Genomic DNA, 22,905 nt, shown 5'->3' on the forward strand with positions numbered 1-22,905 from the left:
GCATGGGGGGTGAGGTGACAGCGGGAGCACTGACTTTACCCTGTGACGTCCCCCAGCTACAGCCTGGGGCCCCTCCCCATGGGCTGCCCAGTCTGTACAAAAGGGGCATCTACCCTCTGATCAGGCCCAGAAAATGTATTTTACCCATTTTTGTAATTTGTGAACTTTATGTAATTACAGAAGCATATTGCTGAGGTTTGTGAAAATGACATAAGAATAAACAAGCACAAAAGTTAGTAAGTTTCAATCCACTAGTTCAGTCTCTAGTAGAAAATTTTGGTTGGGGGCAGAGGGGAAACTGCTTGAGCAAACTGCTCCCCCCTTCCCCCAGCAAAATCGTTCTCTTAAATTGCTGAGAATGAGAATTAGGAAGAGAGCTGCCTGCCGAGCTGGTTATTATGCTTCTAAATCTGGTTTCCTGGGAAACCTGAACCCCAGTGCTGACAGGCTCCCCACACTTGGCATGGGAGAGGCTGAGTCTTAATGGAAGTTAATAAATAGCTGAACTGAGTAAGAGCTTCTGAGTATCATCCTGGATGTTTATTCCCCTCTTAGGTTTGGAATTACAGGCGCAGCAAAGCCAACCTCAGGACGCGTCGTGTCTGCCCGCGTTGAAGGTGTCGGACATCGAGCCCCGCATCCCGTTCACTGAGGTGGAGGTGGCTCTGGCAGGTCAGTGGGAGGTCTTGGTGCCCCGGCTGGGGTTTAGGCTGCGTCTCAGCGTCCACAGGGGGAGAGTCACCAGTGGGTGTCTTCATAGGACGTTCAAGCCCTGTTCCTAGTCCAGCTCAGCGATGGCAGATGTGGACTCGAGGGCCTGCGTGTGTTTTTCCCCGGGTGGGTCCGACAGGGCCGAGCTGCCTCTGGGGGCGGGGAGGCCTCAGGTTCCGCTGTGTGTGTGTTCATGCAGTTCTCAAGGGCACAGGCATGCTCTGGGCCCCTTGCCCACGCCCACTCCTTAGCCCAGCCGGGGTCCAGGGGCCCACAGCACTAGGTGTCGCATTGTGGGGCACGGAGGGGGTGGCAGCCGCTCCTTCCTGGCATCCCCCCACGTCTGCGCGCATCACTCGCTTCTGCTGGACACAGACATGCCCTGTGGTGCTGACGCTTCTCCACATGGCTGTGATGTGACTTTGCTGCTCCTTCCCGAGCAGGTCTGACAACAGCCTTACACCTTCACTGGTTCCCGCGTCTAGTTTAGGATTCAGGCTGTGCGCGAGCATCCCTTTGACTTGTGTGACATGCCTGTTGTCGTCGTCCCGGGGCCCGTCCCGTTTACCACACCTGATGCATTCATTTGCGCATGTACATGAGGCCTCCTCTCCGGCCCAGGCTTCTGGGAAGTGGGGTTCATGTGCCACTGATCGTTTAACCCCCTCAGGTTAGGTTTATCAGTGAAGTTCATTGTGTTCAAGGAAGGAATCAGTGAAGTAATTTGTCGTCAGTAGATGCCTTAGATCCTCCGCTGGTTCAGGGCACTGCGCTCGGGGTGTAAAAAGTAGAACACACAGTTGTGAGGGACCTGGGGCCACAGAGGCCTGGGGTGTCGAGCGTGGTGGGTTCCAGTGTGCTGTGGGTCATGAGGGTCCTCGGGTTTGGGGACAGGACTTGTTAGGGGGTGAGTTGCGTTTGGGGTGGGTGAAAGTGAGGTCACCTGTTGTGGGAGTGGCCTGCCAGAGTCCCTGCCGATACCCAGGAGGGTCTGGGTGCAGGCGGGGAGGGCGGCTGGACTGCAGCTGGACTGTGGGGTGTTTAGAAAACCCCAAGAACGTTCAAAGCGCAAGGATTACTTAGCGTTGAAGACTTTCAGCTTTTGTTGTAATGAAAGTCCAAGAGGGAAATTTGTCTCAATTATGGCAAATGAATAGTGTTTTTTTGCTAATATAAAATGTAAACCATCATCCTTGAAAAGCTTTAGCATTTAAAAAATATTAAATGATGGTTACATGGTTAAAACTTTACTGGTAAAAATTATAAAGAAGTGCCTTTGCTCCTGCAGCTGGGGACATACCCGTCCAGTACTGCACGCAGCCCACCAATGGCGTGGTCTACTTCAGAGCCTTCTCGAGTCTGAACACCCTGCCCGAGGAGCTCCGGCCCTATGTGCCCCTCTTCTGCAACGTCCTCACCAAGTAAGGGGCTCCTTCTGGGGCGAAGACACGCATTTATAGAACTCTGCACGTCGTCTCATATTTATTAGTGGATGTTTTCTGTGTGTGTTGTTTCAGTGTATCAGTAATCAATTTTCAGTGAGTCATTTTAATTTTCAAATCCCGTAGTGTTACAGAAAGATGGATGGTGTATTTGTTGAGAATTTTCCTTATGGTAATCATACTTTCTTACTAAAATACAGTACATTAAAATATTTATAAATGTAGAGCACAAGGTATTACAGATATAGCTATATCTCAACAACTGAGTTCTTTTTAAGATTATGAAGAGATGATTATTTTCATCAGAAAATGTAAGCCTTTAACTATGACGTGTAGGCCTGGGGTCACCCCCGGAGGAGGTGAACCTTTCCCGAGTTCTCTGCCCCTTTATCAGTATGGCTCCCACCGCCTGCCCTTCCACGGCGGCGTGGATTCAGGAAAACTCAGTCATCGCCTCGGCTTGAATTAGTTCTTACATTAGGAACAGCGATTAGAAAGTTTCTTACAAAAGAAGTCGAAGTGACTTTCTTTTCTTAAGGCTCGTTCTTCACATTTCACCCCCAAGACTACCTGACCAGAGCGGCTGCAGCCTGCAGAGTTTGGGGGTGGGGGCGGGAGCAGCTGCTGGGCTGGCAGGCGGTGGTTGGGGGGACATGCTGCATGGGAACCCGGCCCTCCCCGGTGACTCCACGCTCTCCCTGCACAGGCTGGGCTGCGGTGCCCTCGACTACAGGGAGCTGGCCCAGCAGGTGGACCTGAAGACGGGGGGCCTGGCTGCCACCCCCCACGTGCTCCCTGACGACTCACACCTCGATACTTACGAGCAGGTAGCCGTTTCCTCAGCACAGGGTGGTGAGGGTTGGCTTCTCCTGCGTCTTTTTTTCTTTTAAATTACATCATAATTAATTTCTTATTCTTTTTCTTCTGTCATGATTTAGGGTGTGCTCTTTTCATCTTTCTGCCTTGATAGAAACCTACCAGACATGATGCATCTGTGGAGTGAAATCTTTAACAAGTAAGTATTTGCAAAGACGTAAATCCCCAGACATGCCAGAGACCCGAGTCTGCCGGGTCCTGAGAGCGGAAGCTGCATGCCTTTGTTGGTTGTTGGTTTCTTTCCCCCTGTGACTCCTATGGACTCGTGACATCTCCAGGGGCGGTTTACATCATCTAAGAGCCTACACTTAGCAAATTTCCCTGCTGTTGAAGGGGGCGTGGCTGGGTCTCATTTACTACCTTTTCTTTCTCTGCAGCCCCTGCTTTGAGGCCGAGGAGCACTTCCGAGTGCTGGTGAAGATGACAGCTCAGGAGCTGTCCAACGGGGTCCCCGACGCAGGCCACCTCTACGCGTCCATCAGGGCAGGCAGGATGCTGGCACCCGCGGGGGACCTGCAGGAGACCTTCGGGGGGATGGACCAGGTGACGCGCTCAGGGGCGGCTGGGTCTCCGGGGCTCGTAATAGATTGTTCGTGTCTCAGGAAGTCTCACTCAAACTGGCCAAGTTTCATGGGGAAAAAGTTTTTTCGCTCACCCTCCTCCTTCCAGCCTGCAGCCCCTCCCGCACCCCCCCAGCCGAGCAAGTACGCATCCCCCACAAGCACAGAACCTGGCCCTGCCGCTGCCCCACCCCGTATCCCTGCGGGACCCCGTATCAGGGAAGTCTGGTCCAGGCCAAGGGCGCGTCTATCTCTACCTGTCAGTTCTCTGGCTTAGGTGAGGCTCATGAAGAGAATCGCAGAGATGACGGACATCAAGCCCATCCTGAGGAAGCTCCCGCACATCAGGAAGCATCTTTTGAACTGTGATAACTTCAGGTGGGGTTGCAGTTTGTTTCTAAGCAGAGACTCCATCCTCATCCTGTGTCACCACGTGTAGTTTTAGATGCTTTTTAGAAAACGCTTAGGAGACTACAGAACCGTTCTAGACTCCAGATGTTCTAACCATGAAAGAGCTGTTTTATACAGAATTTGAACAAGTGTCTTGGGAGGTGGGGAGGAGGGCAGGCTGCTTTAACCTGGAGCCACAGGTGGACTCCCTGCTGCACGAGTCAACAGCCGATGTTCCGTAAATGAGCCTCAGCGAGACACCGCCGAGGTCCTCTTGCCCGAGGCCACGGTGAAAGCGCAGAGGTTCTTGTGAGAGTAATTGTGCACCAGTTTGGGGTGAACACCAGCCTCTGCACGTGGTCGGCCTTCAGCTCAGGTTGTGACACGAACGAGACTTAAAGGGGACGACAGCTGTTGAGGTGGCAGCACCCGCCTCACCACCAGCGCCGCTGCCTTAGATGAGCTTGCAGCTCCCTCCCTGGAACACGCCCCAGGACGTTGGCCCGGCAGTTCTTGGGAGTCACTAGCAGGCTCTCCCGGACCATCTGGGCAGCAGGAGGTTGGGGCCTCTGGCCAGGAGAGCTGGTGCCCAGTTAGTTCCTGGGCCGCCCGTGCACTTACGGCTGGAGTCTCAGGGAACTTAACCACGGGGACCTTCTCTGTTTCCTCCATGAAATAGTCCTTTGCAGGTTTAGGGCAAGGAAAGAGCATGTTTGCAAAGCAGTTGGTCTAGAGCCTAGAACACGTTGTCATAGTACCTGTTATTTCAACGAAAATAGACTTAGTATTTATGGCCAAAACCAGAAAGGATACAATTTGTCAGTATGTATGATGGTGTCTGTGATTCTGTAGAGTTCAGAAGAGCCACAGAGAAATGTTTTTGGGGAGCGTGGCAGTTCTTTGCCTAATGACCGGTTCATTCTGTTCCAGACAGTAATTACGTTTTCAGTCCTCTGATACTGCAGCCCTGAAGGCACTGTTGGAGATCTAGTCTCTGCGTCCTCCTTGTTCTCAGGAGAGCACAGAGTTTAGCGGAGCTGGCTGCTTATTGTCTGTAACACACTGAGATAAGGGACAGGCTTTTTTGTACCTGGAAAACATGTAGTGAAGGAAGACGGCTGTAGTGTTGCCTTGTTTGGCTGCTCTTTTATTCAGTTTTTGTTTTTGAGCATTATTTTGTATGTGATTCATTTTTGTTTTAATTATGCAAAATGTAACATTTTTATTTTTCATAGTAATGGTTTTCTGCACATAGACTTTTTTAAACAGATGTTCCGTGAATGCTACTCCCCAGCAAATGTCTCAGGTGGAGAATTCGGTGGACAACTTCCTCAGGACCCTCAGCCGGAGTAAGAAGGAGCGGAAGCCTGCGCACCCACACGTGGTGGAGGTGAGGCTGTGCCCCCTGCCCGCCTGCCTGCCCGTGGGGCCAGGAACCCCAGTGAATCCAAACCCTGTAGTCTGGCCTTCGATGCTGTGCTCCCCTGTAGCCACTTGAGCCTTGCAGTGAAGTCTCCTGATTGGAGGACCACTTGGGGACCACTTGGGCTGGGGATGCAGCAGCCTCAGAGCTTGAAGCCTTGAGCAGATGCCCTGACGCTTGTCGTGAGCTCTGTGCACTTCCTGGAACGTACCTTACCTGCCCACGTGAGCTTAGGTATTTACTCATTTCTCTGGGAAACTTTACTTTCAGAAACCTGCACCTAAGGGACCTGGCAGGCACTCCCCATTCACGAGGAAGCTGGTGACGGTGAGTCCCTTCTGCTTAATGCCCTGCCCGCTGCGCATCCGTGGGCCCTTCCGTCACCAGCTGGGTGGTGTCGGGTAGGACCGCTAGGTGCTGTCTGTGGACGCCTTGTGTTCAGTCCACCTGTGTTTAAACGTCACTGCCACATAGGGGTCACCTCCCCTCCTGTGCGCCCTGCTGCCCCTGAGCTCTGGTGGCTGGCCTGGCTTGTCCTTGGGGAGTGACCGAGCAAGATCACACACACTGCCCTGGGAATGGCGTGGCATGAGATGGTCCCAGGGGAGTCTGGGTTGGGGGTAGGATACCTCATTCAGCTGTGAGGTGAGGTGGTGCAGGACGAGGTCATCAGTGCCTGGCTGTTACGTGTGGGGACGTGGCTGGTGCCACCCAGGGCGTCGCAGTGCGGGGGGGCTGGGTACTCGGGGCACCTGCCCAGCTGGCCCCTGGGCCACACGTGGTGACGGCCTCTGCCCCTAGGACCCCACCTTCAAGCCCTGCCCGCTGAAGACGCACTTCCAGCTCCCGTTCCCGGTCAACTACGTAGCCGAGTGTATCCGGACTGCCCCGTACGCGGCCCCGGCCCACGCCAGGTGCGAGGGTGTGGGGCGCCGCCGGGACGCTTAATGGTGGGTGCAGAGCAGGTGTGGAGCGCGGCGCTGCCGCCGGGCTCACGGGAAAGTGTGTCTGTGGGAAGTGTCATCACAGCTCCGCTTTTCCATCAGCTTGTTTCCGTGTTTACAGGAATCAGACACTCTGCCAGGCCATCAGGAGTAGGAACGTGTGTTTCAATGTTGAATAGAAAGATGTAGTTGAATAGAAAGATGTAGGTTCAGAAACAAAAACAAGAGGTACCTACTCCTGGGTGCTGGGATTATAGGTGTTTTTTCCATTCTTCTGTATTTTATAATTTCCCTTACGTAACAGAAATAAGTTTCTGAAAAAATGCGTGGAGGGTGGACCCCCCCCATCCCTGTTGGGGATCAGGGCCTATCTGCATGGGGTCTCCACCCTCTCCTGGAGCCTCGGGTTCACTCCTCCACCCGCGTCCCCTCTGCCTGAGTCGACTGCTCTGTTGTAGAAAAGACCAGTCAGGGGGCTGGGGGGCATGAGTGGGCAAGGCCCCCGTCGGGTCGGCCTGGCTGCTGTCCTTCCGGAACCACCTCGGCTGTGCTGGGGCAGCAGCTGTCACTGCTCACGATGGAAGTCATGGGGACGTGGGACCCCTGATAGAAGCTCACGCTGTTGGAGTGTTTTCTGAGGGAGGGACGCCTCGTGTGTACACGCGTGAGTGCACAGCTGACGCAGGGGTTTAAGTAAGTGATGGGCCACACGTTCGCCTGCATCATGGAAACCACTCACTGCTAAACGTTCCGTGTGCCGCGGCAGGTCGAGCAGGAGGGACGTTCCTGTCCCACCCCTGTCACCCAAGCGTCTGAAAGTTCATCTTCCTCACGTTTTTCTCCTATTTTAAAATTTAAAAAGGGTCATGATGTATGTATCACTTTACTTGGTTCTAATTTTGTTCTCAGACACACTTGCCATTGTCTTGGGTTACTGTGTGTTATATATTTAGTACTGCCCTGCCAGCTGCGTTGTTTTTAACTCAGGTTTTTTTCATCTTTTCAGTCTCAAGATCCTGGCACGCTTGATGACAGCTAAATTCTTGCACACGGAAATTCGAGAAAAAGGCGGTGCTTATGGTGGAGGCGCCAGACTCAGCTACGGCGGGATCTTCACGCTCTACTCGTACAGGTGAGTCGGGCCGTCTGGCCCCAGTGTTCTCACACGCGGAGTGAACTTCAGAAAAACGCTTCGCCTGTCGTCGCTGGGCCGGCGTGTAACCCCACCCAGCAAGGTCGTTTAGGCTGCAGGCCTTAGGGACAGCGGGAGGAGACAGAAAATAGCTCTGGGGTTTGGTAACCAGGGTGTGTAAGGAGATGACCTGGAAGCTCTCCGGGGCTGGGCTAGGTCTTCAGGCCCAGACTGTTCCGCCCTTTTACGTCTCTGTTCTGTGGCCCTGCTGCCTCTCTGGCACGTCCGAGATGGAGGGTTTCTCTCTGGCCCCGACTGCTTCATGTCCCGTGACATGGACTGATGTGGTCATGCGGGGGCTGCGGGTCTTGAGGGACATGAAAAATGAGGCGTTTCCCACAAGATGCCCTCAGGACATGCACGTGAGAATGAGGGGCCTTGGAGCTCTTTCTGTTCAGGGGAGGACCCCGGAAACTGGCCTCTGAGGTGATCATTGCGCCGTCTGGGTGCATGTTATGAGCGTCTTCTGTTCCTTCCGGCCGGTCCCCCGGCTCTCCTGTCCTGGGTCACAGTGGTGTAGTCAGTGATCAGGTGGCGAAGTGCGGGTGACAGGTGAGGTCTGCACGGAGAGTGTCGGTGGCTTGTGTGGCCACATGTTAATTTCCAGAGTGCTGGGTTGTCTGGACTGTTAAAACAGCATTAACAACCCCGAAGCATGGAAGAACTGAAGTCATGCCTGGGTGTCCCCTATACTTTTTCTGCCAAGCATGTGAGTCTGACTCCTTGGGTCTCCAGGGACCCGCATTCCACGGAGACGCTGCAGTCCTTCCTGAAGGCCATCGACTGGGCCAAGTCTGGGAGGTTCACACAGCAGGACATCAATGAGGCAAAGCTCTCTGTCTTCGCCGCCGTGGATGCTCCGGTGGCTCCTTCAGACAAAGGTATCTGGCGTAGGTAACGTGCCTCGAGCCGTAGTGTCAACAGCCGGGACCCCACGCGGCTCCCCGGGCTCGCGCCATCCCAGCCTCCACGAGACCGTGCGTCTCAGCCAAGTCGGGAGGAGAGCGTGCTGCGGGCGCGTGACGGGCAGCGGTGTGACCTTTGGTGGAAACAGGCTGTAAAGGGCCAAGGTGGCCACATGCCCCTCCATCATATCGCTTGTGCTCACTCAGGCCTGGACTGCTTCCTGTATGGCCTCTCAGATGAGGCGAAGCAGGCGCACCGCGAGCAGCTCTTCGCTGTCAGCCACGAAGATCTGGTTGACGTGAGCAACAGGTGAGTAGGGGCCAGGTGGTTTAGTGCCCAGACCCTGTGCCCCCTGCTGCTGCCTGGGTGACCCCCACCCATCCACCTGCAGGTACCTGGGCGCTGGGAGGAGCACACATGGCATGGCTCTGCTGGGACCAGACAATGAGAGCATCGCCAAGGACCCGTCGTGGATAGTTAGATAGCAGATGACCCTGACTCCATGGGACTTGGCCCAGCCTTAGGCCTCCTGACACTGAGCTCTGTGCTTTTCTGACCTTTATTATTTTTTTGCAAAACTCTTGATCATATGTATATGTGATCATATATATGTATTTATCATTCTTATGATTTTGCCTGGCAAGTCAGACGAAAACTCTTGTCTTGAAGAAGGAAATAAGTGCCAGAGATGCACAGATTACAGTTTTTAAGACTTTCTAATGCTATGAATGCTTATTTTACCTGTTAATCCTAGAACATGTATTTTAAAAATAAAAGGTGACTCTGACCTACCTATGCTTTATAGTCATTATTATTTTAAATCACTTTTTGTTAAAGCAGTTTTTAGGGCCTTTATGGAAATGCACGAGCAAAGGGACAGAGGTGTCCCGACGTCTGCTCTCCACTCACCCTGGCGGCGGGGCTGCACCAAGGCCGCGGCTGCGGTGGACAGGCCTGGAGGACGTGGGGCTGGGGAACAGCATCAACTCTGACTCCGGGATCTGACTCCTCCACCCCGTCAGGCTGTCGGACAGAAAGGAAACTGCCGGCCCTGCCTTGAAAGGAACTGAATCCCCTCCTCCGCCTCCTGCAGGTGCACAGCAGGGGCAGACTCAGCTCATGTCTAAAGACTCAGGTGCGCATCCACCCCTGCCCCCCCCCCCGGGGGGTATCACCTTACCTGGCGCCCTGGTCCAGGGCCCTCCCGGTGCACTTGGTGAGTCACCCACGTGCCTGCCAGTCAGAGTGCCACCTCTTTCCTCCGGGTGCCTCTGTCCTTGCCTGTCTCCTGGCTCCCCAGTTCTCTAGAAAACATGTGCCTGTATCTGCCGACAAAACCCTGAGAGCCACTCACACCCTGAGGTTTTCAACTCCCACTTAGAAAACAAAGAAACCGGGCACTGTGGTTGGCTTTTAGCAAACATTTAATTCTGCGGGAGCCAGTTTGTGAAGCAGGACACACAAGACAGCACAGCTGACACCCCGTGCGGGGGGCCAGGGGATGGGGAAGGTGGGCCGCGCTCAGGGTTCACTTGGACGATGCTCACGTAAAGTGCTCATAAATAACTTAAACGTTACAAAATGGGCAGGTGGGGCGTCTAGATGGTGGCAGGCTCCTCGGGCCCACGAGGCTGCATGGGCTCCAGCGGGCCCGCGTCTGACACCTCGAAGCTGGCCTTGTACTTGGCCAGGATCTTCATGAGGGGCCGCAGCTTCAGCCACCACTGCTCCTTGGGGATCCTGTGCCTGTGGGAGGGGGAGGGGCAGCTGAGCGGGGGGCCTGGGCCCCCCACCCAGCAGGCCTCCCTCCCGCTCCCTCCCACAGGGCCCCGTGCACTTACACGAAGTCCGTCTCCTCCTTCAGCTCGGCCACGGGCTGGAAGAGCAGGTTTCTTTTGCTTATTCCCAGCACACAGACGGAATCGTCACTTACAAATCTTTTTCCTATAAAACAGAAAAATGATGTAAGAAAATGAGGGGGTGAAGTCAAGGTATCGGCACAAATAACCAACGTCTGGAGTGAAGGGAGGACGAAGTGCTGCGGGCACTGAAAAGAAGAGGGTATTACAAAGATTTTCATGCTAAATTTTCTGAAAATTTAGATAAATTTAGAACTTCGTGGAAGATAAAAGACAGATTCAAGGAACAAACACCAGCAGGTCTATAAACACTGAAGAAATTCAGCTGTCAGCTTTCCCTGCACAGAAAGCAGAGCTGGGATGCAGGTAGAGGTTTAGCAAACATCCAAAAATCAAAACAAAACTTGCCTTAGAAATGCTCTGCCCGGGGAATCCCCCCACCCCAGCCTCTTAGACGCTAGAACAAGGCTGCCCACCCCCACCACAATGGACAGAGCGGATGGGGCCAGCCTGCAATGAGAAGAGCATGCACAGCCGGGGGTGTCAGGGGCGCACCCCAGGAAGGCGAGGTGGCCTTAGCACTAGCAAGTCGGCTGAAGGAAGTTCAAGTGACCGTCTCATTCGACGCAAGTGTTATTATCATAGCCTTCACAACTGAAAAACTACTTAACATCAGAGGTATCCAGTAACTATTAAAGACCATCAGCAAATAGTAAGTTGCAGAAAGAAAGACTTCAGTTAAATATTAGTAAGAATTCTCAGTCATGAAACATTGAAGGCGTTCCTTGTGCCATTAGGGTTGAGAACAAGACAGGAGTTCTGCTGTCACTATGTCAGGATTTCTCTGGAGGGAACACAAACACCCACAAAAAGTATCAAGGAAAAAACTAAAAGGTTGTATACAGATGCCATATGTGTGGATAATAAGAACCAAAAAACTATCTACAAATTACTAGAATTGAGTGCGTAGAAAGTTACAGATTGCAAAAATCAGTGTACAAAAATGAGTTGTTTCTGTACACCAGCTATAAGAAACTAATACCATTTGCAATAATATATATTTTTAATAAATTTATTTATTTTTGGCTGCATTGGGTCTTCATTGCTGCTCGCAGGCTTTCCCTAGTTGTGGTGAGCGGGGGCTACTCTTTGTTGTGGCACGTGGGCTTCTCATTGCGGTGGCTTCTGTTGTTGCAAAGCACAAGGCTGTAGGCGCACGGGCTCAGTAGTCGTGGTGCACAGGCTTAGTTGCTCCGCAGCATGTGGGAACTTCCCAGACCAGGGATTGAACCCGTGTCCCCTGCATTGGTAGGGGGATTCTTAACCACTGCACCACCAGGGAAGTCCCATACAATAATTTATTTTTAAAATCACTAAGTCAGGAATAAACTTATCAAAAGATATGCAAGATCTTTATGTAAAACGATGCTTTAATATAACAAAAGGCCTAAATATATGGAGATTAAATGTTCATGAGTTAGAAGTTCAATACTTTAAAAATGTCAGTTCTTCCTCCAAATGATTTATTATTTAAATGTAACCACCACCACCCCCAAAACAAAAAATCCAACAGAATTGATGGACCTTGACACAAAGGGCCAGGAATAGCCAAAACTGGAAGAAGGCCCAGGTAGGACTTGCCCTACTAGATATTAGTAATTGTTCACAAAACTGGAACATTGGCACAGATCGGTAACTGAATGCCAAAACATCAACCTAACAATCCAAAAATAGTGCCTTAAGTTTTTGGATACCTGGTCTATGATGGAGTTTATATTGCAGGGTAGGGGAAAAAAACGGATTTTTCAATGACTGGCACGCAAATAACTGTACACATGGAAAATATTACACCTTAAACTGCATATGAGTTCAAGTGGATTAGACAGCTAAATGTAAAAGGTGAATATTTTAGTAACACAAAAAGCTCAAATTTTCAAGGACAAAGTTAAAAAAATTGGGTACATTAAGATGAAGAGCACTTGGGATTTCCCTGGTGGTCCAGTGGTAGAGAATCCGCCTTCCAATGCAGGGGACATGGGTTCGATCCCTGGTTGGGGAACTAGGTTCCCACACGCCACAGGGCAGCTAAGCCCAGGCGCCACAACTTCCGAGCTTGTGCCGCGTGCCGCAAACTACAGCCCACGCACCCTGGAACCCACATGCCACAACTAGAGAGAAGCCCGCATGCCACAACGAGAGATCCCATGTGCCGCAGCTAAGACCCAGTGTGGCCAAAAAACCTAAAAATAAAATGAATGTTAAAAAAATTAAGAGCGCCTCATTAAAAGATAACCTTGCAGAAAATGACAGGGTTTGCCACAAATGGGAGACACACGTCTGCAACATGTGACTTTAACAATATAAAATACGGACTTCCTTATAAAATATTAAAAATCCCTCTAAAATCAAAATATTTTTAAATCCTAAGATGATATAGACAAACAAGAAATCGTCGGATAACATGAAGCAGTAACAGAATAAACAAGAATGACCCATAGGCAGGAAGGTCCTGGCATTTCCCTCATAACCTAGAGGTTTAGCCACTTACAGCCACGGTGGGGGTGGGGGTGGGGCCTGTCTCAGTCCCACCCAAGTCCCACCCAGCATCACAGCAATACTTCAAAGGTGACGGATCCATCGGGTGTGGCCCAGGGAGGGAGGGGATCTCGTCCTGCAGGCGAGCCTGGGGTGGGTGAGACTGGTCTGAAGAACCCGGCCCAGGGTCAGGGCAGGATCCAGAGGCCCTGGTTGGGCCGGGTGGCCGGAGGGGCCAGGGTGGGCCACAGCAATGGTCTCAGAAGCCGGCCCTACAGGGAAACGCACTCTGTGCTTCTCTCACCTAAACCACAAAACCAGAGCCTTGGAAGGTTTAATCCTACGAGGTCAAACCCTGAAGGAGAGCCGGGGAATGACATCACCAAATCCCGAGCTTGCTGCCAGTGGGACAGGACGGAGTCAAACGTGGAGAGAGGACCCACCAAGGAGGACATAGTCCAGGCACCTCCCCATCCTCCGTCATTTTCTCCAAAAAGAGAGGCCATAAGGAATCAATGAAGAAGCCAAGTATCTTAAGTAAAAGCCAGTTCAGAGCGTCCACGAGGCAAAGAAACACAGCCAGGAAAGCTCCCATCTGGGGTCTTGCTAGCGGAGCCCTCACCGTAAGGCCAACTGGCCCGAGGCAGGGGAACACAAGCAGATTCACAGGTTGCATCAGACCGGAGCCCTCACCGTAAGGCCAACTGGCCCGAGGCAGGGGAACACAAGCAGATTCACAGGTTGAAACTCTCCGGACCACCCAGTTCCAGAAACTGCCCTGGAGACATTCCGGACCACCCAGTTCCAGGAACTGACCTGGGGACTTTGCACCCGGCCCAGCCTTCCCGCCTTTCGAGGGGCGGGACTAACGGTCCCCCAGGATACCCCAAAAGACCACCAAATAAGGAATACCCTGCGCCCTCCCAGATTCACCACACCCCTTTCCCTTCCCCTATAAAGTCTTGCCCAACCCTCGCCCGGGTGCGACTTCTGGCCCCTTTCTCTCGGACCAGTGAACCTCGCCTGGGAGCGCTCCCTAATGAAGCTCCCTTGAAGCTTTCCTCTGTTTCACGGTGCCCTTTGTTAAGATCTGACCTTACGCTCACGAGCTGGCAGTTTTCCATTAAAGGAAGACAGATGTTGCCACGTGACTGGAACACCTCCCTCAGTAATGAGCATTTTGTTTCATTAATTACTTTTATTCCTAATTATAACCTGAGTCTTAAGCAGCAGCCACAGAGTTGAGTGAGAGCTGATTCTGTCCCATGCAGTCCAAGGCTGGGTGGAAGCCAGGGAGAAACGGGGACCCAGAGCACGGCCCCCCCAGCGCTGCGGCCGCCCCGCTGCCCACTTGGTACCTCTCCCCGCCGGCTCCTTCAGCTTCGCGCTGATCCACTGCATGGCTCTGGCGGAGATTTTGGTTCCAAAGTTTCTATCAAATGGAGAAGGCGCCCCACCCTGTTGGTGGTTAGAATTACCTGAATGTTAGTTACACAGCGACACCTTTCTGGCTGTTAGTTTTTTAAAATGGAATAGAAATTAAAATGACTATTTAACAAAATTCACATCACATTTCTGAGAGACTCAAATTTGTAAATATGGGTTTTGGGGGGGTTTTGTTGCATATTTCTATCTCCTTGTATATGGCTGGGACCAAACAAACCAAAACAAACCCCATAACTCCTGCAGCCAAAGCCCAGCCCCTCAGGCATCTCAGTGCTTCCCCGAAGGAGGAGGCTTTTTTAATCAACCAACCGGTCAAGGAACATCTCTGTTATTTTAGAATCTTTAGCAGGATTCCTTAACCTTGTTTTGGGGTAGGTTACGCGGGTGGGGAGGGGTGGTCACGGTTCCTTTAAGAATCTGATCAACTCTGTGGGCTCGCTTTCACAAAGGTGCACACACGCCCACCAGTCCATTATGTAGTTTCAGGGGATTCAGTGCATTAATGGGCCCTGAGCTACAAGTTCCTAAGACACAGGACTGAGTGGTGGTGATGGACAGGCCTGCTGTCAGGGGACCGGGTCCCTCCACACCCACCGCCTGCCTTGTCGTCTGGGTGCATTTATATGTGTACCCCAAGATTCTTCCCAAATCGCTCCAATTTGATGGAAATCTCAAAGAAGTATCATCTGTCTGAGATTCCAATTTAAATGGGTAATAAGGCCTGAAACTGGATCAATAAGGCCTGAAATTTGAATGTCTATCCACTCAACTGGTGTCACTATTTATATGAAAGTGGATGGTTTTCCTTAAAAAGCCCATCTGCCCAGATATCACAAACAGTGGAAAGGATTCCTGAGGCTGGTGATATCTGGTGTAACAATAACACAGTTCAGATGTTGATTTTAATCATCTTGGAATTTACCCATGAATACACATTCTTTTCCAAAATGGCTAAAGTAGGACACCCATCTGAGAAAAGTCACAAGCATCTGGCCGCCTCCCTAGCCCACGGCCCACCTGCTGCATGTGACCCAGCACGTTCTTCCTGCAGTCGAACACCCCCTTGCCCTCCTCTGAGTAGAGCTGGTAGATGAAGTCGGTGGTGTAGTTCTCACTGCAGCTCTCGTTCCTGAAAGACATGGCAGCTCGCTCCCATCCTGCCCGCTGCTGCACATGGCCTTCTCTATTAAGGTCAGTGGCTTAAAGAAATGACTTGCAGAATCTTAAACAAGAAAACTGACTACACAGCAAAAATGAATTTTTAAAAATCACCGTCCAATTATTTAAATGCCTGCAATTCTGAACACAAAGCAGCACAGTGACTCCGCTCATTTCTCCAGGATTCAGAGGGATATTGTGCAGAGAAGTGGTCGCTCGCGGTGGGTTAGGCGAAGCGGGTTCTTTCTGAGCAGCCGGGGCGCAACTGGGGGCAGCCAGAGGCCCCTTACCTGAGCACGAGTCCCCTCTGGATGGTGGTCTTCATCTTCTCCGTCAGGTGCTCCACGTTGGACTAGGAAAGAGTGTTGTTCCCTTAGGACACTTTCATTAAGCGCCTACTGTGTGCCGGGTACTGTCCGGCCCTGTGACAGTGGCAGCGGGGAAGTCGGGGCAGCTGCTCCGAGTTCACCTCGTAGCGGAGAGGACAGCAGACGCGTGACGTATCAGCTAGTGACAAACACCAGGGAACCTGTAACCCAGCAGCCCACGGCCACGGCAGGGGGAGGGGGGTGTCACTGAGTCAGTGCCACGCATGGCGTCCATGAGAAACGCTTGCCCAGATGAACGGTTTCCCTTGAACACATCAGTGTGTGTATTCCATGTACTCGCCTAGAGCTGCTACTTTCCTCCACAGCTCCTGATCCATTTCCATGACAGTGTTTTCTATCTCAGAGGAAAATACCTGTTACCTGACTTTATACAGAAACTCGTAAAACTGCCTACCAAGCATTTTCAGGCCAGGAGAAACCTAGAGACTCAAATCGGTGCACAAATTTTCTAAGGAAGGACTGTTGTGTCTTGAGAAAGGAAATGTGCAAGAAAGGGAGAGAGTGACACAAAAGCAAACATTTTTAGAAAGAAGCACGATGCAGGTAGTGAGTGTATTTCCTGTCCTGGTTTTAGCTGAAAACACCTACTTTGCTGCGTCCCTGCCTGGTCAAGCCTCCCCGGTGGGCGCCGGGCAGCCCTCATTACGTCCTGCGGTCCCAGGGGACGAGGGGCTCCTCTGGGCAGGGGTGCTGTCCTCCAGCTGCTGCACATTTCGCCCCACTCAGCCCCACAGGGACACCCGAGCTCTGGCCTTGTGTGTACCCCACAGCCTGGACATCCGTAGCCATCAGCCGGCAAAGCACCGGCTCCCCTGAACACGTCCGCATCCCTGTGGGTGTGGGGCCTTCCCAGGAAGGGCGATAACTGCTTCGTAGACAAGAGTGTAAGAGACAGAAACTTACAAGCTGGGGTTAAAGAGCAGCAGGTGCCCGGAAATGTGTCTGTTCCTGCTGTTACCCTGTCACCGCGGACAGAGCCCTAACGCGTCACTGGCGTGAGTGCTGTCAGACGAGGGGGGTGGCGGCGGGTGCCCGAACCTGGCGCATCACCAACGCCTCTGTCGACCCATCAGGCGGCAGCGCCCCCAGCCCTGTGTCCGCGTACCTGCAGGTCCCGGATGTCGAAAGGCTCCTCGAAGATGTAGGCGGCATCGGCGCCGGCAGCCAGCGCCCCCATGTTGGCCAGGTAGCCGCAGTAGCCCCCCATGGTCTCGATGATGAAGACGCGGCGCTTGGTCCCGCTGGCCGATTGCTTGATGCGGTCACACGTCTGCACAGAAGGACACGGTCAGGCCACGTGGGACATCATCCTACAGCCCGGCCCTGACCTCGGTCGGTGCGCTGGGGCCCCTGCTCCCTCTGCCCGCGGCCTCGTGGGGCTGCGCTGCCGGGCTTGTCGGGCTAGGGCAGCGGGCAAATCCCTTGCTTTATTTTCTCCTGGAAAGCCCCGTGGACGCTTGGACCTGGCTGTCCTCAGTCTATCCCTGGACTACTTCCCGTGGGGCATCTCTCCCCAGAGCCAGACGATGGTTCCAGACCTGCCCCCGGAAGACTCGCCGATATGCAGATGATCGTCCCCCCCACGCCCCCACCCCAAGGAAACGCCTGCACCGGGCCCTCAGGGACACAGAAACCCATCCAGCCACCGTCCTCTCTCGGGGGAGCCTGCAAGACCCCTGCCCTGGTCTGTCCACCACACACGCTCGTGTCTGCATCTGGCCTCGCTCAGCCCTTCAGGAGCATCACACCAGTCTCCCCCGCTGCCTGCCCCAGGGGCCTCTCACAGCCTGCTCGTTGGGGCTGGACTGCGGCCCCCAAAGACACCCAGGGCCTCGTGCCTGGAACCTGAGACTGAGCCGTTATGTGGGAATGAAATTCAGCATGCGTGGTCGCCAGGACTGCAGGTCCCCTCTGCCAGGGGCTCTGGTGACACCTCGAGGCCTCTCTCCACAGGAGTCACCACAGCACAGGTTTCTGCAACTCAGTAATTCTCTGATTCGGGGGTGGGGTGCCTTCCTCGCTAGACTGCAAATCCCATGAAGACGGGAATCACACAGTCAGCGCTCAGTGTCTGACAATGAAAGAAAGAAAAGCAGGCAGCATCCTGCCCCATCCATCAACCAGTCACGGGTAACTGTACAGGGTTCCCTAAATCAGTCCGAACAGCTCTGAGTCCAGAATGAAATCTTAAATGGGGGGTGGGGGCTTGGGAGACCAGGGGTCACGTTTCGCGGAAAACAGGTTTGTGCACCAAAGTATAACACCACCCATGTGGAGGTCCTCACTCCAGTGCTTCGGGTTAAACGAGAAGGAGCATTTTGATGAACAAACACAGGCTCCCTTCCATCTATTCCTTACTATACTTTCAATGTGTTTGATGGATCGTCACCCTCCCCAAATAGTTAGATTGATTTAATCAAAATTCAGTGCGCGCTTCAGCCGGTGGGCAGCTCTGCGTTCTCCAGGAGCCAAGATAGGAAGAAGAAATCGCATCAACGCGACCCATCTTGTCTTCCCGGTACTTAGGCGGGGATGTGGGTTCCCGGCAGTGCGGGGGTCACAGGGGGCGGGAGGGTTTCCACGGGCTCCTTTATGTGGCCTTCGAGCACTTAAACCTGGTCTTTGTCTCAGAGGAATTCAGGGCTGGGGGTGTACAGGCCCCTCCCAAGCTGCAGGTCATGTGGGTTCCTTTCCTGACCCATCCTGACACTGAAGGCGGAGAGTCACTGTCACTATCGCAGAGAGCAGCATTGTAACCACCTGACAGCAAAGCCCCTCTCCTCTGAGGCAAGTACCTGCGTCTTGGCCCCGACTCCGGGACGGTGAAGAGGGAGCCACCGCGGGCGCCTGGCAGTTGACCCGGCCTGGGCAGCTGGGAGCCCCGGGGAGCCAGGCGCTTAAACCCCTGTCAACTCTCTCATTCACCCAGGTTGTGTCTGAGGCTTGAGTTCACTTGATCTAAAAATAGCAAGTCGTCCCGGCAGCGTCTCATCCAATTGCTGAGAGCAGGGCTGGCACGGAAGAGGCCGCAGGACTGTGCGCCCCAGTCCCTGGTGGGTGGTACAGGGCCGGCTGGCTCTGATTTCTGGGGTGAGAGGAGGGCATCCAGGAGGGCCGACGCCCCTGCCCAGCGCGGACCAGCCCTGACTCCATGGCCACTGCGGGAACATCCCCTCTCGTCCAGCGCTGGCGCCCTCTGGTGGGGACAGAGGATTCCCCAAGAAAAATCCCCGGGAATTCTCCACTGTAGGAAAATCCTCAAGTTATTCAAAGTCCCAGAACTGCTCACATTTTGCCACATGGGTGTTGTAAACATAAAGCCCAATGTGCTACCTGATGGAAGTGGAGAGGCTATGTGTTGGGCCCACAGAGCCCCCATCTTGGGGAGCAGAATGCCCCAGACGTACCCGTCGGCCTGGACGGCGGAGATCCTGGTGACGGCCTCTCCACCTTGCAGTCAGAGCCTGCACTGAACTGCTCATTTCCAGGGGTCTGTGCCCAGCTGAGCGCGAGAAACCTTCAGCACAGGGGGCTCTGAACCTCTGCGGGGGTGGGGTCTCGATGGGGCAGGACACGCCCCAGAGCAGAAGCCGGGTGGGCGGGGCTCGGAGGCGCTGGCCCCGCAGACAGAGCGCGGGTGACACCTGAGCTGCTGGACCCCCACTTGGATGCGGAGGGGAGGGGCTGCAGGTGAAGCCCCCGAGGGCAGTGCCCTCACACCACAAGGAAGGGCGTCTCCTCCCCATGGCCCGTAGTCCGCTGGACTCCCCCGCCCCAACCTGCTCCATGCTCCGTCTCCTCCAGTGGACCACGCAGCCAGCTCGTCACCTGGGGACCAGGCAGCAGCCTCACCACAGTGGGAGGCACCTCAGGCCTCTGGTCCATGGGGTGCAGGAACAGGGATCACCCAGAGCACCCATGGAACAGCCTATTTTTAGTCAGCACGGGGAGGCTGACCTCTCCGACCCAGAGACAGAGAAGCTGGGTGTGAAGTGACGCAAACTTGAGCTGATGGTAAACTGGGTTCATTTGTCCTGGAAGATCGGATGGGGTCCCCCTTCCGTTTCTCCTGGAGGGGGAAAAACAGACCCTACGGGTTCCACCTGATGGGCTGTCTTCTTGCAGCAAAGAAACAAACCACGAAGGGAAACAGAGAAGCTCTTACCTCCATGACCACATTCAGAAAGGTGTCACAGCCCACGCTCAGGTCTGAGCCTGGGATGTTGTTGCTAATGGTGGTGGGCACCACATAAATGGGGACACAAAACTCAGGGTAGCTATTGCTCTCCTTCAACAGCACCAGCGAGCTATGGAGAGCCTGAACCAAGGTGGGCACACGGTCAGAGGGAACCTGCATGGATGTGGTCAATGCAGACTAAGAAGTGGGGAACATGGGGTGCAAGAGGGGAGATTAACAAGTGGGGGGACATGAGGTACAGGAGGGGGAAGCCAGTAGTGGGGGTATATGGGATGGAGGAGGGGTGACCCAGCAGTGGGGCGACATGGGGTGCAGGAGGGGACAATCAGAAGGGGCACCTGGGGTGCAGGAGGGGGGACCCAGCAGTGGGGAGACATGGGGTGCAGGAGGGGACACTCATAAATGGGGGGCCTGGAGTGCAGGAGGGGGGACCCACCAGTGGGGGAACACAGAGTGCAGGAGGGGAGACTGAAAAGTGGGGGGCATTGGGTGCAAGAGGGGGGACCCAACAGCAAGGGACATGGGGTGCAGGATGAGAGACTGAGAATTAGGGGGCCTGGGGTGTAGGATGGGGGACCCAGCAGTGGGGACATGGGGTGCAGGAGGGGAGACTAAGAAGTAGGGGGACATGGCATGCAGAATGGAGGAAACATCAGTGGGGGTACAACGGGGGCAGGAGAGGATTCTCAGAAGTTGGGGGACATGGCGTGCAGGAGGGGGGATCCAGCAGTGGTGGGACATGGGGTGTGGGAGGGGAGACTCAGAAGCAGGGGATCTGGGGTGTGAGAGGGGTAACCTAGCAGTGGGGACAAATGGAGTACAAGAGGGGAGACTCAGAAGTAGGGGCCCTGGGGTGTAGGAAGGGGGACCCAGGAGTGGGGGACAAGGGGTACAGGAGAGGGGACACAGCAGTGGGTGGACATAGGGTGCAGGAGGGGCGACAGAGCAGTGGGGGCCGTGGGGTGCAGGAAGGGAGAAGCAGAAGTGGAGCACCAGGGGTGCAGGAAGGGGCACCCAGCAATGGGGGACAAGGAGTGAAGGGGGGGACACAGCAGTGAGGGGACATGGGGTACAGGAAGCGAGACTCATAAGTGGGATCCTGGGATGCAGAAAGAGGGACACAGAAGTGGGGGCCTGGGTGACAGGAGGGGGGACTCAGAAGTGGGGGCCTGGGATGCAGAAGGCAGGACCCAGGAGAGGGGGGACATGGGGTGCAGGAGAGGGGAACAAGCAGTGAAAGGGATCCAGCAGAGGGGGGACAGGGGGAGTGGGAGGGTGGACGCAGTAGTGGGGGGCCTGGGGTACAGTAGGGGAGACAGAAGTGAGGGGACATGGGGTATAGGAGGAGGGACCCAGCAGTGGGGGGATATGGGATGCAGGAGAGGGGACCCAGGAGTGTGGGGACATGGAGTGCAGGAGGGGAGACTCAGAAGTGGGGCAGCACCAGCCCTAGGTCCCCCTGAGCTTTGACCCCACCAACTAGTGTTCTGACACAGACTCTGGGACACCGAGCCCTGCAGCCAGAGACTCGGGACCTGGTCCACACGACAGGGTACAGAACTAGCACCAGGACCTGGCTTCACCCACCAGCAGGTGGACACCCACTGCAGAACCACTTCAGCACCACACCCTGACTTGTCGGGACCCAGCCAACATACAGGCAGGCTGGCACAAACTCCAGGACCCCTGGGTCCTAAACCCACCACCAGCAGGCTGACACCAGCTCTGAGAGTTCTGGACTCCTCAGTCAGCCCCACCCACCTTCAGACCAGTACTAGCTTTGGGACACCCCAGAAGCTGCAGCCAGCTGTGTCAGGAACTGGCCCAATGCACCAGCAGGCTGACACTGGATCTGGGAACCCTGCAAACACACACCCCAGAACCTGGCTCTGCCCACCAGTGAGCCAGCACTAGCCCCGAGACCACCCAGGGTTCCACAGCCAGCTGCCTTGTGACCTGACCCCTCCAACCGTAGCTGGCAGCCTGGGCATAAAGCAGGGGCTCACAACCAACCAGACCAGGGGCCGACCATACCTACAAGACTGCCCTCAGCAGTCAGCTCACCAAAACAGAAGGAGCCACATAGCTCACATAGGGGACACCCCTAAAGCATACAGCTCTGGTGACCAGAGGCAAGTGTGCAGCTGGGATGTATAGGACATCTCCTGCAAAAGGCAACTTCTCCAAGATCAGGAAATGTAACCAACCTACCAAATGCACAGAAATGAAAACTGAAAATTAGGCAAAATTAGGTGATAGAGGACCATGTGGAAGGCATAAGATGAAAACCCCAGGAGAAAAACTAAGTGAAGTAGAGATCGGCGATCTATCCGATAGAGAGTTTAAGGTAATGATCATAAAGATGATCAAAGAACTCGGGTAAGAACTGATGAACGGAGCAAGAAATTTCAAGGTTTTCACACGGAGTTAGAAAATATAAAGGAGAAACCAAACACAGGGGAAGAACGTATACAACTGAAATGAAAAATACACTACGAGCAATCAACAGTAGATTAACTGAGGCAGGGGAATGAATCAGCTAGGTGAAGACAGAGTAAGAACTGGGGTGCCTGGGGTGCAGGAGGGGGGACACAGCAGCAGTAGGGGGACATGGGGTGCAGGAGGGGAGACTCAGAACTGGGGGGACAAGGGGTGAAGTTGGGGTGACTCAGAAGTGGGGGGACATGGGGTGCAGGAGGGGAGACCCAGAAGTAGGGGGACATGGGGTGCAGGAGGGGAGACTCAGAAGTGGGGCACATGGGGTGCAGACTCAGAAGTGGGGGGACATGGGGTACAGGAGGGGAGACTCAGTAGTGGGGGGACAGAGGGTGCAGGAGGGGAGACTCAGAAGTGGGGGGACCTGGGGTGCAGGAGGG

The 22,905-nt window shown here is 54.1% G+C and overlaps 2 protein-coding genes across 3 annotated transcripts in view; one reads left to right on the forward strand and one right to left on the reverse strand.

The window, feature by feature from the left end:
- PITRM1 (pitrilysin metallopeptidase 1) overlaps positions 1-9,227 on the forward strand; it is a 31,504-nt gene extending 22,277 nt beyond the window's left edge. Inside the window, exons 15-27 of one of the 2 annotated variants that reach the window (XM_060005246.1) lie at positions 556-672; positions 2,000-2,132; positions 2,860-2,980; positions 3,092-3,168; positions 3,407-3,572; positions 3,867-3,967; positions 5,249-5,369; positions 5,673-5,729; positions 6,204-6,316; positions 7,353-7,478; positions 8,274-8,419; positions 8,651-8,753; positions 8,836-9,227. In XM_060005246.1, the coding sequence (XP_059861229.1) occupies positions 556-672; positions 2,000-2,132; positions 2,860-2,980; positions 3,092-3,168; positions 3,407-3,572; positions 3,867-3,967; positions 5,249-5,369; positions 5,673-5,729; positions 6,204-6,316; positions 7,353-7,478; positions 8,274-8,419; positions 8,651-8,753; positions 8,836-8,929 (1,475 nt within the window). In that variant the 3' untranslated portion in view covers positions 8,930-9,227. Of the gene's footprint in view, positions 1-555; positions 673-1,999; positions 2,133-2,859; positions 2,981-3,091; positions 3,169-3,406; positions 3,573-3,866; positions 3,968-5,248; positions 5,370-5,672; positions 5,730-6,203; positions 6,317-7,352; positions 7,479-8,273; positions 8,420-8,650; positions 8,754-8,835 lie in introns of those variants that run through there. The other variant, XR_009518402.1, reaches the window with a different exon arrangement.
- Positions 9,228-9,850: 623 nt separating this feature from the next.
- Positions 9,851-22,905, reverse strand: part of PFKP (phosphofructokinase, platelet) — a 217,303-nt gene continuing 204,248 nt past the window's right edge. The window contains exons 17-22 of the mRNA XM_060005247.1: positions 16,937-17,101; positions 15,733-15,794; positions 15,302-15,413; positions 14,197-14,296; positions 10,286-10,388; positions 9,851-10,190 (exon numbers count right to left, since the gene is read on the reverse strand). Coding sequence (XP_059861230.1) covers positions 10,043-10,190; positions 10,286-10,388; positions 14,197-14,296; positions 15,302-15,413; positions 15,733-15,794; positions 16,937-17,101 — 690 coding nt within the window. The 3' untranslated portion in view covers positions 9,851-10,042. The remainder of the gene's footprint in view (positions 10,191-10,285; positions 10,389-14,196; positions 14,297-15,301; positions 15,414-15,732; positions 15,795-16,936; positions 17,102-22,905) is intronic.

The sequence above is a fragment of the Delphinus delphis genome, chromosome 2 (assembly GCF_949987515.2).
Source record: "Delphinus delphis chromosome 2, mDelDel1.2, whole genome shotgun sequence".
Classification (NCBI taxonomy): domain Eukaryota; kingdom Metazoa; phylum Chordata; class Mammalia; order Artiodactyla; family Delphinidae; genus Delphinus; species Delphinus delphis.